Raw genomic sequence first — 17,675 nt, 5'->3', positions numbered from 1 at the left:
AATGAACTGTGATAGCTCGCACCAGATCACCCTGACATAACTTTGAGGAGGAAGAACAGACATAGAGAGATATGAGGAGATAAATTGAACAACTATGGACAATTGGAGTTTTACTCTGATTTTCATACAACAAAGCTTTCATATGTAGGATTTCTGTAACTTCCCAGCCACTCTGGATGAATTTTAAGTTAGCTGACTCATCAACACCACACACAGCATATAGTCTAAGGAAGTACCCTCTGTCACCATGTCCAGGTCATTGCTTTATGTTATTTGACAAAAATACTAACTACTACTCCCATCATCCATGGGGAGTTTATTCTTTCCAGCATAATAAAATTCCTGAAGTTATCCATTGTATCCCAGAAATGCCCAGATTAAGAAAGCCTGATTTTGTTTTGTTTTTGTTTTGGGGAGGCATAACTTTTTTTAGTACTTGGGTATTGAAGATCCTGCTAGCCAAAAGAGGGAAGTCTTTCCCTAAAAGCTTGGTAACTATTTTGATTTTTTTTTCTGCAGATATATTGTATTTAAGTGTTCAGGGAAAAAATCTGGGAGATGTTCTTAATTCCTTCTTCTTCCCTGTTCTCCAAGTCCAGTCACTCTGTTTTTGCCAAACATCACCTCTGACTATGTGGGTAGGGAGGTTTGGTGGGGACATAATTTGTATAGAATGTGACTAGTTAGAAAGCTACACCAAAATAAACACAGTGATGGTCTGAATTAATCCTAATAAGGATAACTGAAATATGTGGGGACAGAGGTGAGCTGAAAACTTCTTATGTAGACAAATCAGATACAGGGATCTTTTGAAAACTGTACTTCCATGTTAGGTTTGAAACCAGGTGGATTGTGCTGTTATCTCACTGAAGAGAAGAAAGAAAAGATTGGATCCTCAAGAAAAGAATATGGTAGGCTCAGTTTGGGGTATCAACATGAGCACAGTGGCCCTACCCAGTGTTTTAACAGAACCAATAACACCATGACATGTTATTGTTTCTCTAAATGATCATGTCAAACTGCCTTTTAAGTATTCATATCTGTAGAATTGTTGGGCTCCCACCCTTGCTCAAAGACATTTCTTCTTATGGATAATGGACAACACAGTAACTTATTTCTGCTCAAAGTGCTGAATGTCCCTGCCAGTGCTCAGTCGTTGATAAGACAATTGCAGAAAGGGGGCAGAAAGAGTGTCTGAGCTTAGGGTGGGGGTGAGTGACCTGAAATGCTGTTTTCTGCACATGGCATGGCTCTTGTACACATGAACTCGCTGCAGCAATGATTATCGATGTAAGTTCTATGCAAGATCAAGTTAATGAAGAAAATTTGGTGGGGAGGTGGGAAGGAGGTGGGGCTCTCAAGAGTCAGCCCTGGCTGAGGAGCTATTGGCAGCTGATAGCCTTTGGGGACAGGAACAGTTAATTCTTCTTTAGGCACATGGCCACTGAAACACCTCAGTGGATGATCCAATGCCCATTCACATGGATGGAGAACTAATTGGACTCACAAGTTTCAAATAAATAAATAAATACAAGGAGAGCATAAAGTTGGAAGGATGTGGTGGGGGGTGTCTTGGGGAATGTTAGAGCGAGCAATTGAGGCGTGGCTATGATCGAGTTACATCTATACCAGTATGAAATTTTCAAATAATAAATAAAATTAATGAAAAGAACATAAGTCTGAAAAATGTTAAATCTAAATTTTTGACATATGCAATGCTGTGTCTTTCACATATTCACATGAAATGCTCTTTAAAAGATGGCATTTTTCACATGATCTTCATTAGAAAGCTGGAGAAGGGACTAAAACCATAACTTGCTTAAGAAAAATAATCAGATGAATGTGAGCACCTGGAATAAGAATTTTAAGCTCTGTTTTTTAGATTCTTTTCATCATGTGGCTTTGATGTACTCTGAATAACAGTCAGCAACCTGAAAGCTCTATAAAAAATTGATTGAAAATCTGCCAATTTTTGCAAGGTAACAAAAATGTTAGGTGCAATAAAAAGTCAGAATACACATATATTCTAAACTACTCAGCAATAAGCCCAGCATAGTTTATCACTCTCAAAAGAACATACACATTCAACAGAGAAACACACAGTTTTACCAGCAAGGGAAACATCCACCAGGACAGGTAGTACATCACAGTCCATTTTTTTAAAAAAAATACAACACAAAATGATCATGGATATCAGTAGTATAACGAAGTTTACCAACAACAGCAACAACATATATACCCACAGAAAGAAAAGTAGTGAAAGAAAATGATTAACCAAATCAAGAGGGAATAAAAACAGAAAGCGGTTTTTCACTTGGCACTTTCAAATCCAGATATTTCAGTGGCATGATAAGCCTGAGCACTTTTCTGCAAGCGGAAACACAGACCTGAATAGCAATTCATTGTTATTAGAAAGGAGTCTATGTCATGTATTGGCAATCACTCTTGGCTTCAATTAATACTTTTTTACAGTGTTTGACAACAGATTAGTGCAACAGCAGCAGATTACTGCAAGAACTGTTGAAGACAAAGAAAATTGAGATTTAGAAAAGTTGAGTCACACTTTTAAAGTGAAACAGGAGCTTTAGCATTGCACTTTGGATCCACCTGACTCCAAAGCCACTTAAGACCCTCATTGCATCCTACACAGTCTTACGAAAACCTTTTACTAATTGTTCAAATGTTGTATATTCCAGAGGGAAAGTTATAATCTTAAAGAAAACAAACTTTAACAAAATAGAAATAAATTGGGAAAAATTTTATACAGTTAGGTATTTCCATTTTCTAAAAGAGGCTCTGAAACATTTTGATGAATAAATAAATAAAACTCAGTGATAATAAATGTGTCCTTATGAAATAAAAGACTATCTTAAATTTAAAAAAAACTTTAAAATTAGGGCCATTTAATGTTGGAGTGGTGCTCTAGTTAGAAAGTCAATCTGCACACTGGGCCCAAGCTTTGCATTTGACATTCTGCCATGAGTCTGCCTCACCCATGTAGTCCCTGACTGGCATGTGTTCATGATGAGCAGTGATGGGCATTACCTGCCTTTTACTTATTTCTGTATCTCAAAATTTTTTTCCACATAGAACTCTGTCTATGAAGGAAGCACACAACTGCCTTTACTAGATTTTGTATAAATGCTTGTGAAGCATTTATGATTATTTTGACCTTCAATTTTTCTATTTAATAGGGAAATAAATTGTAGATGTATGGCATTTGCTTCATTAGAATGAGAGCTGTCTGTCCATAAGCTAAATTTCTTTAAGGAAAAAAATTACTGATCAACATTTTTCTCACTAACTATATAGTCTCTGCCATATATAATTGATCCTCGTAGATTTCAAAAATATCTTCCTGGCATTGGAGGACAACTGCAAACAGACTCCCATAAATTAAAAAAACAAAACCCTTGTCACTGTGTATATTTATGAGAATAAACTTAGCTATTTGTTTATACAGGAGAAGAAATAAAGAAAAATCTTAATTATGTAAACAATATACAAGCCCATTTAATGCAGTGGACATCTAAAAGTGTTAATTGCATTTCTTAACTGTAATATGGTAGACATTTTATTTTTTTTTTTTTTTTTTTTTTTTTAAAGATTTATTTATTTATTATGTATACATCATGTATGACTGCAGGCCAGAAGGGGGCACCAGATCTCATTACAGATGGTTGTGAGCCACCATGTGGTTGCTGGGAATTGAACTCAGGACCTCTGGAAGAGCAGTCAGTGCTCTTAACCTCTGAGCCATCTCTCCAGCCCGACATTTTATTTAATTATCTTCTCCTTAGAAAATTAATCCAACATCTGGAAAAATGGTTCAGTGGTTAAAAGCACATTTTGCTCTTGCAGAGGACCCAAATTCAGTTCCCAGCACCCACTCCTAGTGGCTCATATCTACCTGGATCTCCAGCTCCAGGGGATCTAATTCCTTCCTTCCTCTGGCTTCTGATTGCACCTGCACTCATGTGAGCGCACACACACACACACACACACACACACACACACACACACACAAACACACGCACTCACATACATATGCACACACATTCACAAATCCATAATTAAAAATGAAATAATATAAAAATAAAACAAAGCAAGTATTGATCATCTACTGTATCTATAATTTCAATGATTTTGAAAAACCTTTACTTTGTACCACAAGCTTGGGTTTAGGCCAAGTATGCATACTGATTTTCTAACCATAACAATACGTTAACATGAATTAGTCCCATTTTAAAGACATTAAGATAGTCACTATGATGGGAATAAGTGTATAAAATTTGTGACACAATGATTCTGAGCAAAAGACTTATTTCAGGTAGCAAATGAAAAAATAAGAAAGAAAAAACTCTCTAGTCCCTCTGTGAAGGAAAGAGAGAATGATAAACAGAATAATATATAACTCTAGTGAAATAGATCAAAATCTCTTCTCAGTGAATCATTTTGATGCATTCTTCTTTTTAATCAATCACAAAGAGTTGGAACTGACAGGATGATTCATTGAACAAGACATGGAAAACTTCAGAACATATAAACCATTTCTGGGATTATCTATTTTCCAAATGGCACAAATAAGGAAGAAAGTGCCATGTTTATATGCAAAACAAGTAATGTCATCAGAACTTACTAAGTAGTACATTTACAAAGAAATTTTAATACCAGAAGCTCAGAAGTTCCTCCTTTCCTGTCATAATCATATGAAAAACACATACCAAGGCAATTACTTGAGACTCCACAGAGAGCTTATTCATAATAAATAAAAGTTGAGCCATCTGTGTGTCTGACATATGTTATTCACGGATTCAAGACCGCTGGACGTCTTGATGTTTGAACCACAGTTTAAAAGCATGTGCCCAGGGCTTTGTGCTTACTATTTGTGACTGGACAGGTCAGGATTATAATAGGTAGAACATTACATGAATTTGGAAGGTTGAAAAATGTACAGTTGGGAAACACAAATAAAAATATAAATAAAATGGTTCAGGTATAAAAATATTAAAGTGATTTTTGGACGGCTATAGAAAAATTCCAAAACATTTGAGTACCCCTCTACATTCTCACATTTTACATCTAATATTTCAATTTAAAAGTTGTACTATAATTTTCTTGGCTATTATCTACTACATTAATATTTTCATTTTCATCTTTTTCTCATATTTTGAGATAATCTGAAGACAGATTCAATCCTTAGAACTTTCAGACTTTTCTTGTTTTCAATTCTGGTCATTACCCCTTTCTATTGTTACATAAGAAATGACCTCAACCTTAGTAGATCCATTTAAAATGATCCGTTTATTATGGCACAATCCCCAGGTGAGAAGTACTCTAGATTTAGATTTAACTGTCTTTTCAAAGCCTGGAATTCCATGTTCTTGCATTTCCAAGATCAACACCACTTTTCACATCCTTCATCCCCAGAACAGTTCCTTAGTCCCCTGACTCCAAGGCTCCCTCTTCTGTCTATAAGGAAAGGTCTGCTGTGTGATTAGATTAAACTAAGCTATAGGAGCAAGTGGGTAGGGGGTCAAGATCATGATGGGAAAATCCACAGAGACAACTGACCCAAACTAGTGCGAGCTCATGGACTCTGGACTGACAGCTGGGGAGCCTACATGGGACCAAACTGGACCCTCTGAATGTGGGTGACAGTTGTGTGGCTTGATCTGTTTGTGGGGCCCCTGGCAATGGGACCAGGACCTATCCTGGGTAAGTGAGCTGGCTTTTTAGAGCCCATTCCCTATGGTGGGATGCCTTACTCAACCTTGATGCAGGGGGAAGGGCCTTGGTCCTGCCTCAACTTGGTATGTCAACCTGTGTTGACTACCCAAGGGAGGCCTTACCCTCTATGAGGAGTGAATAGGGGGTGGGATGTGGAGGATTTGTGTAGGGGGAACAGTGGTTGGTATGTAAAAGGAAAAAAAAATTAAATAATAAAAAAAACTCAGCCGTGCCACCTCCCTCTGCTCAAAGTCATCTGATTGACACTTTCACTGGTATCCCTCAAGCACCCTTTACCGAGTAATTTAATTTACTGCAACCAGATGTGTGCTGTTTGAACATACTTACAAAGTGAGAACTGGGACTGGAAATTGGAGACGTTTCATAAGCTTTTGCCACACACACACAGGTCATCATATAAACAGAGTTAACAGCTTGGTGTTTTATGAAATACAGACCTACTTTTCACCTTCTGACATTGACTTGACGATAAGTAGACTTACAATATTTCAATTTGGTAACAAATTTAAATTTAACTTAAAATAAGAAAATTACATGTAGATAACAAAAGGTAGGTTTTTGTCCTCCCAAAACATTAATTATTCACTCTTCTTGGCACATGCTTCGTGAAACTTTTGATCCTATCTCCTGTGATACTTGGGTGAACTTTATCATTTTCCTGAAGATGGTAGTTTTGAGATATCAGACTGGGCCAGGAGTTTTGAGATATTATCCTTGCTGCAATCCCTGCTACTAGAGAGCTAAATGTCTGAGCTAGTCCCAAAACATATTTTTATGGGATTTGGGTTTTAATAGAATTTTCATGTAATATTATTCAAAATTACTTGATTTTTAATTATTATACAACACCCCTGCCAAATTCTTCTCTCATTCCTCCCCTGGAATATCATTTGATTTCCATCATTAACACCAAACCCTTAGTATATTGAATTCAAAGCTGTTTATCTCTAGTTTCAAATGGAAAAGTGCAGTTTCTAGAACAGTGTAGATCAAGGAGATTGCTGTTACGCTCTTTCTTTCTAGATATAGCTTATCTTAAATCTTACATGAGTTTTCTAAATACTATTTGTGATAATTTCAATTATCATATATTTAATCTTTATAATGTATTGTGTCTATATTCATCTCTCATTACCCTGTCCTATCCGCTATGACCTTTACTGCCCTTGGATCAATTATCGCTCTCCCATTTTCATGCACTGTCTTAACCACTGAGTTTAGTTGAATTTGCTTGCAGGAACAAGAGTGATGGGCCTTTTTACTACAGCATGGTCAATTTAGCAATAGCTACAACAGAAAAAAATGACATCTCCTCCTCTGACAACCTTTAATTCCCAGTAGTTCCTTAGGAAGGGGATAAGGCTTTGTCTTATTCAGAATTTCTATTGCTGTGAAGAGACACCGTGATCACAGCAACTCTTATAATAGAAAACATTTATTGGGGTGGCTGGCTTACAGTTCAGAAGTTTAGTCTATTATTGTCATGGCGGCAAGTAAGGCAGCATGTAGGCAGACATGGTGCCAGAGAAGGAGCTGAGAGTTCTTACACCCTGATCCTCAGGCAACAGGAAGTGGCCTGCCTCACCAAATAAGGCTTAAGCCTTTATGAGACCTCAAAGCCTGCCTCCACAGTGACATTCTTCCTCCAACAAGACCACACCTACTACAAAATAGTTCCACTCCCTACAGGCCTCAAGAAGCCTTCCCCCAGGGAGAGTTGAATGGGGAGTGGCCCCATTTTGTACAGGTGTTACCATTCCGTTTAAAATTCGTTATCTACAAACACCTAAAGCTCAGCCGTCATGGAATTCAAGTTCAAATCCTTACCACAGTTTGGTCTCCCATTATTCACTACAGGTGAATTCTCTGGATAAGATCTATAACTAGACACATTAATTCCTTTCCTACAGCTTTGTTCTAGAATCTCCATACACACAAAGCCTGTTCACAGAAGTGTGTTTGTAAACCGCTCCCCACTTCCACACACACACTATGGTTAACTCAAAAAGACCTCTATAATCCTGACTCTGCTTTTTCTATTTGTATATAGCCACATCATGAATGGATTTCCAAAGTTATTTCTTCTCTGGTTTTCCTTGGAAATGCTGACTGATCATATTTCTACCTAAAGGGGTCGCCTACATTAATAAAGGAGATATCAGTACATATTCTTTTTTTTTTTGCCAAGTGCTAATAAGCAACATGTGGTGTCTATAAATTTTAACTGTATCAAGTAAACTCTTTTTCAGTTTCATTGTAAACTATGCAGGGTCGGGAGAGATCATTCAAATATTCACAGTGACCCATTTCAAGCTTGACCTATGCTTTGATAGTTTAATCTCATAAATCAAAGGCTATCCACAAAAATAGGAAGCCCACCATGGCCGTAGGCCTCGTTTCTTGTTTTTTCTCCATAGCATCCAGTGCCACTCCCTGCCCTCTCAACCTCTAATTGAACAGAAAAGGGCTGTCACGATAGAGCCCTCTTGGTGCAGCTCTGCAGGCAGCGTCCCCTTTGGGTCACAGACTGCCAGAATCTGTGACAGGCAGGTGCACAAGGCATTGTTGTTCTGGGACTGTACAAAGGACAGCTTATTTGCCAGCTGGCAGAAGGAGGCGTGTGTTTACACTCCACTTTAACACTGAAGCGACAAGGTGCCGCTAAAGACAGCAAGGTGCTGTGCGTATAGTCCCTGTTTATAAAAGATTTTCATTCATAAAGGTGAAGAAAAACAAGCACTTTCCTGATAATCCGAAAATTGCATATAAGATAAACTTAGTTCTCTGATCAACCAGGTATTTACGACTTCGTGTTACAAATACAAAACGGTTACTTTTTAAAATTCCTTTTGATATAGAGGTTTGAACCCAGGGCCCCCCACTGGCTAGACAAGGGCTTTGTCACCAAGCTGTATTCACAGCCCTCTTTTCCTTTTCATTTTGAGATAGGGTCTCACTAAACTGTCCAATCTAGCTGTGTAAACTCACTCCCTGTATAGTCTAAGCTAACCCTGAACTAAAAGGGCAACCATCTTGCCTTAGCCTCCCAGCTGAGTAGAGAGGCTCACAGGTCTATGCCCTCAGACTCAGCTAGCAAATACCTTTAAACTGACAAAGAAAAAAAGAAAAAGAGAAGCAGTGTCTAAATTATTATAAAGCAAAAAACTTTTAAAAAGATTTGCTCCCACACAGAGAGACCTGAAAATGTCAGAGCTGCGAGCAGGACCATTCTTTCATTGTTTCTAAGGCTCTTTAGTTACTTATTTGGAGAAATGGGCAAGTCTCCTGAATATATATATATATAATCAGGTGTGGAAAGGCCAAAGTACTGCTTGAAGGTCCAACTTCCTCTAAATTCTTTTTTTAAAAAAGTGGGGGGGGGGGGCAAAAAGGTTTATGTTTTTGCTCAACATGAATATCCCACCACCAAAATTCTCTGGTATCTATCTACCTTAATATTTCCTTTACTGGTCACCAGAACAGAGTAAGTTTAGTCCTAGACTCACTGTCTTCTCCCTACTTAGGCATCTGCTCATGTTAACCCATATATCTTTTCTTCCCACATAATACTCTGTTTCTAAAATGCAAATCTGGTCATATCCCCTTTCTGCTTGCCTTTCCTGATATCACTAAGCACTTGGGGTAAAGCATCTGTTCTCTGGAAAGACCCCAGAGCGCCCCAGAGTTTACAGACTTGCCTCCCTCCACATCCATTGCTCATTAGCTCTCAAGCTACTGCTTTGATTCCAGAAAGGTTTGCTGTCCTCTCTGCACGTAAAGTCTCACATGCTCTCCTTGTTGTCTTTAGCACCCCCTGCTCCTGCCTAGTTTCCATGGTGCTGTTTCTCATGCATTCTAACGAGACCTTGACCACCTCTGTGTAGTAGCCTTTACGTCGTCTTTTCCTTCACACCTTCCTCATCAACAGTTCAGGGATACAATCCTACTGCTTGCATGGTTTCTTCACATATATGTATGTCTAAGTACTAAATTAAGAAAAGCTGAGGACTGAGTCTAGAATTCTCTCTCTCTCTCTCTCTCTCTCTCTCTCTCTCTCTCTCTCTCTCTCCCTCTCCCTCTCTCCCCCCACCCGTGTGTGCATGTGTGTGTGTGTGTGTGTGCATGTGTGTGTAGGGTTGCATGTGCATATGACAGCACAGATACACATGTGCCTCCCCGTGTGGAGGTCAGAGATCAGCTTTTAAAGTTGTTTCTCATGCTTCGTTCACGTTTTCTTGGAGGCAAGGTCTCTCACTGACCTGGAATTCACCAAGTAGGCCAGGATAGCTGGATCTTAAACCCTAGAGATCTGTCTTTCTCTATTCCCCAGCTCTGGAAATTTAAGTTCTCACCACTGCATCAAATTCTTCTTATACTGGCTCTAGAGATCAAACTTTGGTCCATATATTTTCAAGACAATCATTCTACAGATGAAGCCATTTTTCCATCCCTCTTCCTCTCCATTGTACTTTCATTAATGGATGACAATGCTCTGGGCTTTCCAGTGTCATTAAATCAATTAATTAAACAAAGAGTTTACTTTATTCAATGAATAGTTGGTGTATGTCCAGTAAATCAGTCACATTGTATTCTACCATATACATTGGAGTGAGCATAAAAAGAGGAAAAAAGGAAAATAAGTAATATGTACTTAGAGGACAGTTCCTCTGAAGACAGACCTGTAAGGATAAATGTACTCTTTGCTGTTCTAAAAAGTGTTTTCAAAGTGCTTGCCTGCATTTGAATCAGACCCATGTTACATTCACTGTGATGCATATAACAGTTAAACCATTATATTATGTTTCTAGCACTCAAAAATTGAGGTGGTCAACAATAGGTCTGGAGTGTTTGTATCTGAAAGACTGGAACAGCTTGATAATATAACCCCCACATATGGGAAATCATAACAATTTCAAGAATCTTAGCAATTACAGAAGAACTGTACTCTCTCTTTGAAGAGGTGTGAGCTCTCCTAGGACCTCTGGCTAACATTTACCATGTACACCTTTATTTCACATACTAGAGATACATAATTTCATAAACTCTACCCACTTCTTCCTCAGATGTAACTTTAATTTAAAACTGCATATACTGAAGATGAGGATAGTTGTTTAACACCATCCCTAACAACAACTCCAGCCTGACACTGGGATCTAGGTTCCAGAGAGGCAGACTTGCTTCGCTCATATGTACAATCTGTTAACCAGATCCCATACTGCAGCTTATTCTGGAAAGTTATGTTAAACAGGTGGATAACAATGCTCATTTCAAAACACAGAATACTGCTCACTTATGCACGTTTGACACATGTCCTAGCACTACCAGATAATGTGAGAACTAGATGCTTCTCAATCTACTCTTGTGTGTGGGTTTCAGCTTTGGGACTGACCTTAGATCGTGGCGGGGCTCGGATGTACCACTTGCAATCCACAGCTTCACTGGCCGAAGCTTTGCCTTCCTTCAGAATCTGTATGGACTCCACAATTCCTTCAGGACCGCCCATCTCAAACTCACAGGCTAAATAATAAAATGCCAAACACACACAAAAATGGAGCTTAAATAATAAACCCAAAGTATACTTCATCGCAGAAAACAAAGACCTCTGGACTTTATCAAATCTCTGTTTTACCAACCTGGCAATGGTTTCAAAACTCCAAGGTCCTTAAAGTCAGGATCTTAAAAATTGAAAAAAAAGACAATTAGTTTTTTTTCTGCATGTATTCCTTACTGTGATATTGAGTAACATTCCATCAAATTATCCAGGAAGTAACCTGGATATACATTAGGAGAATTTAGGTGATAAAATAATAAGTACATGATAGTATTAACTCATAAATTTCAAGTGTATGTCAACATAACCATATATTGCTACTAGCTTTTTTTTCTCAATACAAAAGGAGATATTTTAAACCTTCAACACCATTGCTGCATCTTGTGTTCACTTTATGATGATATGTTTTTGTACAGTATATCCATGGGTAAGTCATGGTTTGAGTCACCCCACGTATTACAAATAGAATTTGTGTTCTCGTTCAAAAGATTATGCAAGTTTTTGAAATACATTCTTGTTTTAGCAGCATGAAGGTCATGTACGAAAGTGAAAATCCCTCCTTCTCGTTGAAAGATTTGTCCTGTTTTCTGCCATCTCTGATTCACACACCATGATGGCTTATAGTACTCCTTCATTCTCTACCTTTTTTTTTTTTTTTTTTGGTTTTTCGAGACAGGGTTTCTCTGTGTAGCTTTGCGCCTCTCCTGGATCTCGCTCTGTAGACCAGGTTGGCCTCGAACTCACAGAAAACTTAACATCCCTTTTCTCCTTTCTTGTTCTCTGTGAACCTAGTCTTAGGAACTAGTTCCTCTTTGCTTATTTTAATGCTTCATGGGAAGTTTGACTCATCATAAGCTTTGCAAATGTCCTTGTTAAGAGCTAAAATGATGTCATCAATCCCATTTCCTGGGTTTGGTTGTAAAGTAGGAACACAGCCCATGAAATACAAAGTTGACTCTGAAGACTGCATCTGAAAATGTTTTCCCAAGAGAATACAGGAGGCGTTTTCAGCTTTTCTTGTTATTTTGGAGATCCTTGGGAATCATATGCAGTGGATTTCTTCATTATTGGGAGGCCCCAAGATCAGAACATGAATACATCAACTCTGATGATAAGCAAAATGGAACACAACCCATATGAGGAACATTTCTATGATTTGAAACAATCTATGTCCATAGAGCATGGCCTGTTTGAATGGAATTTCCTCTATCCTGCACTGGACTCACCAATGGCTGTGGCATAATGATATATGATTAGAAACTTGGTGTGAGCAATTTACAATTGAATATGGAACTTAGGTTGTTATTTCTATAATAAAACAGATACTAGAAAAAATCTTACAGAATTTGAAGTATTTTATAAAATTCTGCTAAAAAGTGAACCTGAATTGCAGAATGAAAAGTCATTTTTCATTATGGCAAGAATTAGGTACACACATTAACATCATGGAGTTTATATAATATCTGTGTCTAGCTGCACCTCATCCTGTGCCCTAGTAGGTGAGCATACTAAATGTGCATGTGCAGACTTGTGTTAGCAGTTTTCATTGTTTGCTTTCTTCCAGTTAAATATTGATGCAAACTGGTCTGTTGACAGTGAGAGATAGTATTTACTAACCATGGTATTTCCCAATTGCGTCAACTATTTTCACTCAGTTTATTACAAACACTATTAGAATTTATGTGTATGCATTGAATCAAGAAAAATGAAAATATTTTTAATCAAGAAACCATTTTTCTAGAACTACTTGAAAACAGGTCTTTTAGTTTTACAGGACAAAAAAAAGTCTGTATATAATTTCCTTGGAAAACAAAGAAAAAGGGCATATATATCATTTACATTAAACTATCAGTAGGGTTTTTTTTTCTTTCTTTCTTCCTTCAGCATCAATGGGCATCTCATTATTGTTCCAATAAATATGTATTAAATGCCTGATTGTGTAATAAAACAGCTACATTTTATGTAAAATTACTCATGTTTTTACCATTAAGCAGTCTACTAGTATGGAATAGAGTCATGCATATTTTCTGGAAAAGTCAAGCTTTGGAACAGGCTGTGGTTGTACACAACTGTAATTCGGCACTCTAGAATCAGAGGCAGGAGAATGACTCTAAGTTAAAAGACATCTTGGTCTGTGCAAGTTTTGGGCTATATAGTCAATCTCATCTCAAAAAACTAAAAAGTAAAATAAAATCAAGCATATACTTGCAGGGTACAGCTCATTTGAAGAACAATTGAACATTTGCTTGACTAAGGTAAAGCCATGAGTTAATTCTCAGCAACAACACCAAAAAGTACTTATATCTAAAACTAAGATTGTCCACCTTGGGTACCAAATTTTTCTAATTCCTTATACTTTTTTTGTTATTTGGCCTCTACTTAAATATATCTCTCAAAAATGTACATCACCACCTTCATGATTAGAAAGTTTCAGCTGCACATGGCTATCTCTATAATTTTGTGGAGATTAAGTTAATGTTCTGTCTTCCAGTTTGAAGGGAAACATTTATCATTTTTATAAGTCATGCCATATCAGATTGATATTAGTGCCAGTACTGGGAAATGAAAATTTATTTTTGTCTTTGTATTAACACTGATAGGAATGATGGCTTAAAATACTTTGTAAAAATTGTTTTGCACTTCTGTTTGAAATACTGTAATTATAAATTCCTCATATGTTCCAAAACAAAACAATCAAAAACACATTTGAAGCAGCCTAAATTGGATTTAAAAGTATAAAGTTTGATTGATTGTTCAAGGTTATTTGGGGCAATGACAAAAGTTATTATGTAGATGCACAGTAAAGTTGAGCGTAATAAGCCTTCTACTCTCTTGATGTCTCTCAAAATGTGTTCTCCACAAAGCAACCTGAATTAATTTGAAAGATATAAATGAATTCATGACAGTCACTTCCCATTGTCCTTTGAGTATGATCCCAGCCCTTCATCTGTCCCTTACCAGACCACAGAGCCCTCATCTGGCCCTGCTCTCCTTCCACACCCTTGATTCCTCTGATAGTAAAGTCTCATAAAAGCTTTCCCAGACAACCCAGTCTTAGGGAACATTGTCTGTCATTTTCTTCACTCCCTTGTTGTTTTTGTTAGAATTTACAGTCATTTTTCTCTGTGCTTATGTTTTACTTCCGTGAGCCCATGACAAACACAACTCTATGCGGTAACATATTTACTTAAGACCCACAGTATCATAGGTGATCAATAATGTTACTGAATTAAACATAATTGTATATATACAGAAAAAGGCATCTCTTTATTCCTACTTCATTGTTCCATATTTACATATGTTTGCAAGCTCTTACACTTTAACTTTTCCTCTCCATATATAGGCCCAAGCTCATAGACAGACTTTCACTGTAAATACATCAATGTAGGTGCCCTGCCAGAGGTCAACTCATGCTGATATTTGCTTGTTGGGCATACAGCTATGCCTCATTTGCCCAGCCTCTCACAAGTGCAGGTTATCATGTAACAATTCTGGCTCCTAACATGAATGATAAGGAAGGTTTAACTTTGTGAGGTGGGCTTATAAAACCTTTCTAAGAATTTTTTCTCCAGATCCTTTTTCTACCATGATTAGTCTTAAAACAATATCTACTGAACATGTCTAACTCTCTCAGGTTCCTTTCCAAAGCAAGCTTGTGTAGTACATACATATATGCACAAACATACAGAATCAATGAATGTAGCGAAAGAATGCATGATATGTTATGGACAGAATTCCATACGATGACTTGAGTGTGATTACAGAAAACAAACCATTTGTTGGCCTTTCCAAAGGTACCCTGAGGTGGATCCCTTTTGACCCATGTACGTGTGTGTTTGGAGCCCATCTCACCTTGCCTGGTTTGAGAGGACACTTGCTGTGTGGAGCTTTCTTCATTGTCGCAACATCGCCTTGGTCTAGGCACTCCTGCGCTGTGCCGAACTGTAAAACTCACTCTTGCACTTACATGAAGAACAGCAAGTATTAAGATTTTTCCACCCCTGTTTTAATCTCTCTCTCTCCCTCTACATGTTTACTGATCTACATAAATTGAAACCTTTTATCAATTCTGACACGAAGTCCAGTTGTTAGCAAACTTAATTGTTTTGTATGCCTTAAAACAGAAGAAAATCTGTTTCTACTGCATGTCTCCTCTGGTGAAGAACAGATATTTTCCTTAGAAAAATAAAAATAAAATGCTGCAGGCCACAGGAATATATCATAAGAACTCAGCTGGTTATGGCAAAGTCACTACCTGGAGGAATCAGGGAATTTCTCCAGAGGAAGCCAAATCCCAAGGAGTTTTTGATGTTACTTGGCTTGTTATATATCAGCTATATTCTGTTATGAAAATCAGGTGTGCCTTCATAGTTTTCCCAACTGACTTTTCCCTAAGAAGTGCTAACAGTGTGGACTGATCACTCTCTGGACATACACATTCCAGGTATTTGGAGAACAGCCTCAGAAAAGGCTTTCTCTGGAATCAGATATCTCACTTAGCCACTTTCAAGGACTACAGGAAACACCACCCAGGGGGGCGCCAACTTCTGAGGACTAACAATGATAGCAGCCCTCAGACAAGTCTCCTGACTTAAGGTAAATTCCACAAGGAGACACCACCTAGGTGAGGTGGATGTTAAGTAAATAGCTTTACACAATTTAGCTCGGACTCTCCCTTTTTTTGTGGGGGAGGGGGTTATTTTTTATTTTATTTTACAATACAATTCAGTTCTACATATCAGCCACAGATTCCCTTGTTCTCCCCCCTCTGGCCCCCCTCACCTTCCCCCCAGCCCACCCCCCATTCCCACCTCCTCCAGGGCAAAGCCTCCCCAGAGAACTGAGATCAACCTGGTAGATTCAGTCCAGGCAGGTCCAGTCCCCTCCTCCCAGGCCGAGCCAAGCGATCCTGCATAGGCTCCAGGTTTCAAACAGCCAACTCATGCAATGAGCACAGGACCGGGTCCCACTGCCTGGATGCCTCCCAAACAGATCAAGCCAATCAACTGTCTCACCCATTCAGAGGGCCTGATCCCATTGGGGGCCCCTCAGCCATTGGTTCATAGTTCATGTGTTCCCATTAGTTTGGCTATTTGTCCCTGTGCTTTATCCAACCTTGGTCTCAACAATTCTCACTCATATAAACCCTCCTCATTCTCGCTAATTGGACTCCTGGAGCTCCACCTGGGGCCTAGCTGTGGATCTCTGTATCCAGATCCCTCAGTCATTGGATGGGATTTCTAGCCCGACAATTAGGGTGTTTGGCCAACCCATCACCAGAGTAGGTCAGTTCGGGCTGTCTCTCGACCATTGCCAGCAGTCTGTTGTGGGGGCATCTTTGTGGATTCCTGTGGGCCTCTCTAGAACCCTGCTTCTTCCTGTTCTCATGTGGTCTTCATTTACCATGGTCTCCTATTCCTTGTTCTCTCTCTCTGTTGTTGATCCAGCTGGGATCTCCCGCTCCCCCAAGTTCTCTTTCCCTCGACCCTCGCCCTTCATTTCCCCCACTCATGTCAGGCTGTTCATGAAGATCTCTTTCATTTCTCCGTCATTGGGCAATCCCTGTGTCTTTCTTGGGGTCCTGTTTTCCAGGTAGCCTCCCTGGTGATGTGAGTAGCAGTCCAGTCATCCTTGTTCCACATCTAGTATCCTCCTATGAGTGAGTACATACCCTCCCCCCCTTTTTTTTTAAATTTTTATTTTGCAATACAATTTAGTTCTACATATCAGCCACGAATTCCCTTGTTCTCCCCTCTCCCGCCCCCCTCTCCTTCCCCCCAGCCGGCCCCCCATTCCCATCTCCTCCAGGGCAAAGCCTTCCCCGCAGACTGAGATCAACCTGGTAGACTCAGTCCAGGTAGGTCCAGTCCTCTCCTCCCAGGCCGAGCCAAGCGATCCTGAATAGGAAGAAGCAAAGTGCTAGAGAGGCCCACAGAAATCCACAAAGATACCCCCACAACAGACTGCTGGCAATGGTCGAGAGACAGCCCGAACTGACCTACTCTGGTGATGGGATGGCCAAACACCCTAATTGTCGTGCTAGAAACCTCATCCAACTACTGAGGGATCTGGATGCAGAGATCCATGACTAAGCCCCGGGTGGATCTCTGGGAGTCCAATTATCGAGAATGAGGAGGGTTTATATGAGTGAGAATTGTTGAGACCAAGGTTGGATAAAGCACATACCCTCCCTTTTTATACCGGGACTTCCAGGGCATGGAGAGGTCGGAGAAGAGAAAAGAATATGGAAGAACTAGATGGGTAAGAACTTGCAAGGAACAAACTAAGAAGGGAAAGAACTAGATTGAAGGCCTAGAAAAGAGTACTAGAAGAACGAAATGGAAGATGAGGAAGAGTCAGATGGGAAAACCCT

The 17,675-nt window shown here is 39.0% G+C and overlaps 1 protein-coding gene across 1 annotated transcript in view; it reads right to left on the bottom strand.

Annotated features, from left to right (window-relative positions):
- The window catches only part of Neto1 (neuropilin and tolloid like 1), a 125,034-nt gene that overhangs the window by 40,048 nt on the left and 67,311 nt on the right, over positions 1-17,675 (bottom strand). Inside the window, 2 exon segments of the mRNA XM_052742727.1 lie at positions 11,141-11,268; positions 11,385-11,426. Of these exon segments, the coding sequence (XP_052598687.1) occupies positions 11,141-11,268; positions 11,385-11,426 (170 nt within the window).

This window comes from Peromyscus californicus, unplaced genomic scaffold (genome assembly GCF_007827085.1).
Source record: "Peromyscus californicus insignis strain IS unplaced genomic scaffold, ASM782708v3 Scaffold_17__1_contigs__length_78620276, whole genome shotgun sequence".
Lineage (NCBI taxonomy): Eukaryota > Metazoa > Chordata > Mammalia > Rodentia > Cricetidae > Peromyscus > Peromyscus californicus.
The sequence above is the reverse complement of the archived record's forward strand: the minus strand, read 5'-3'. Positions and strand labels throughout refer to the sequence as shown.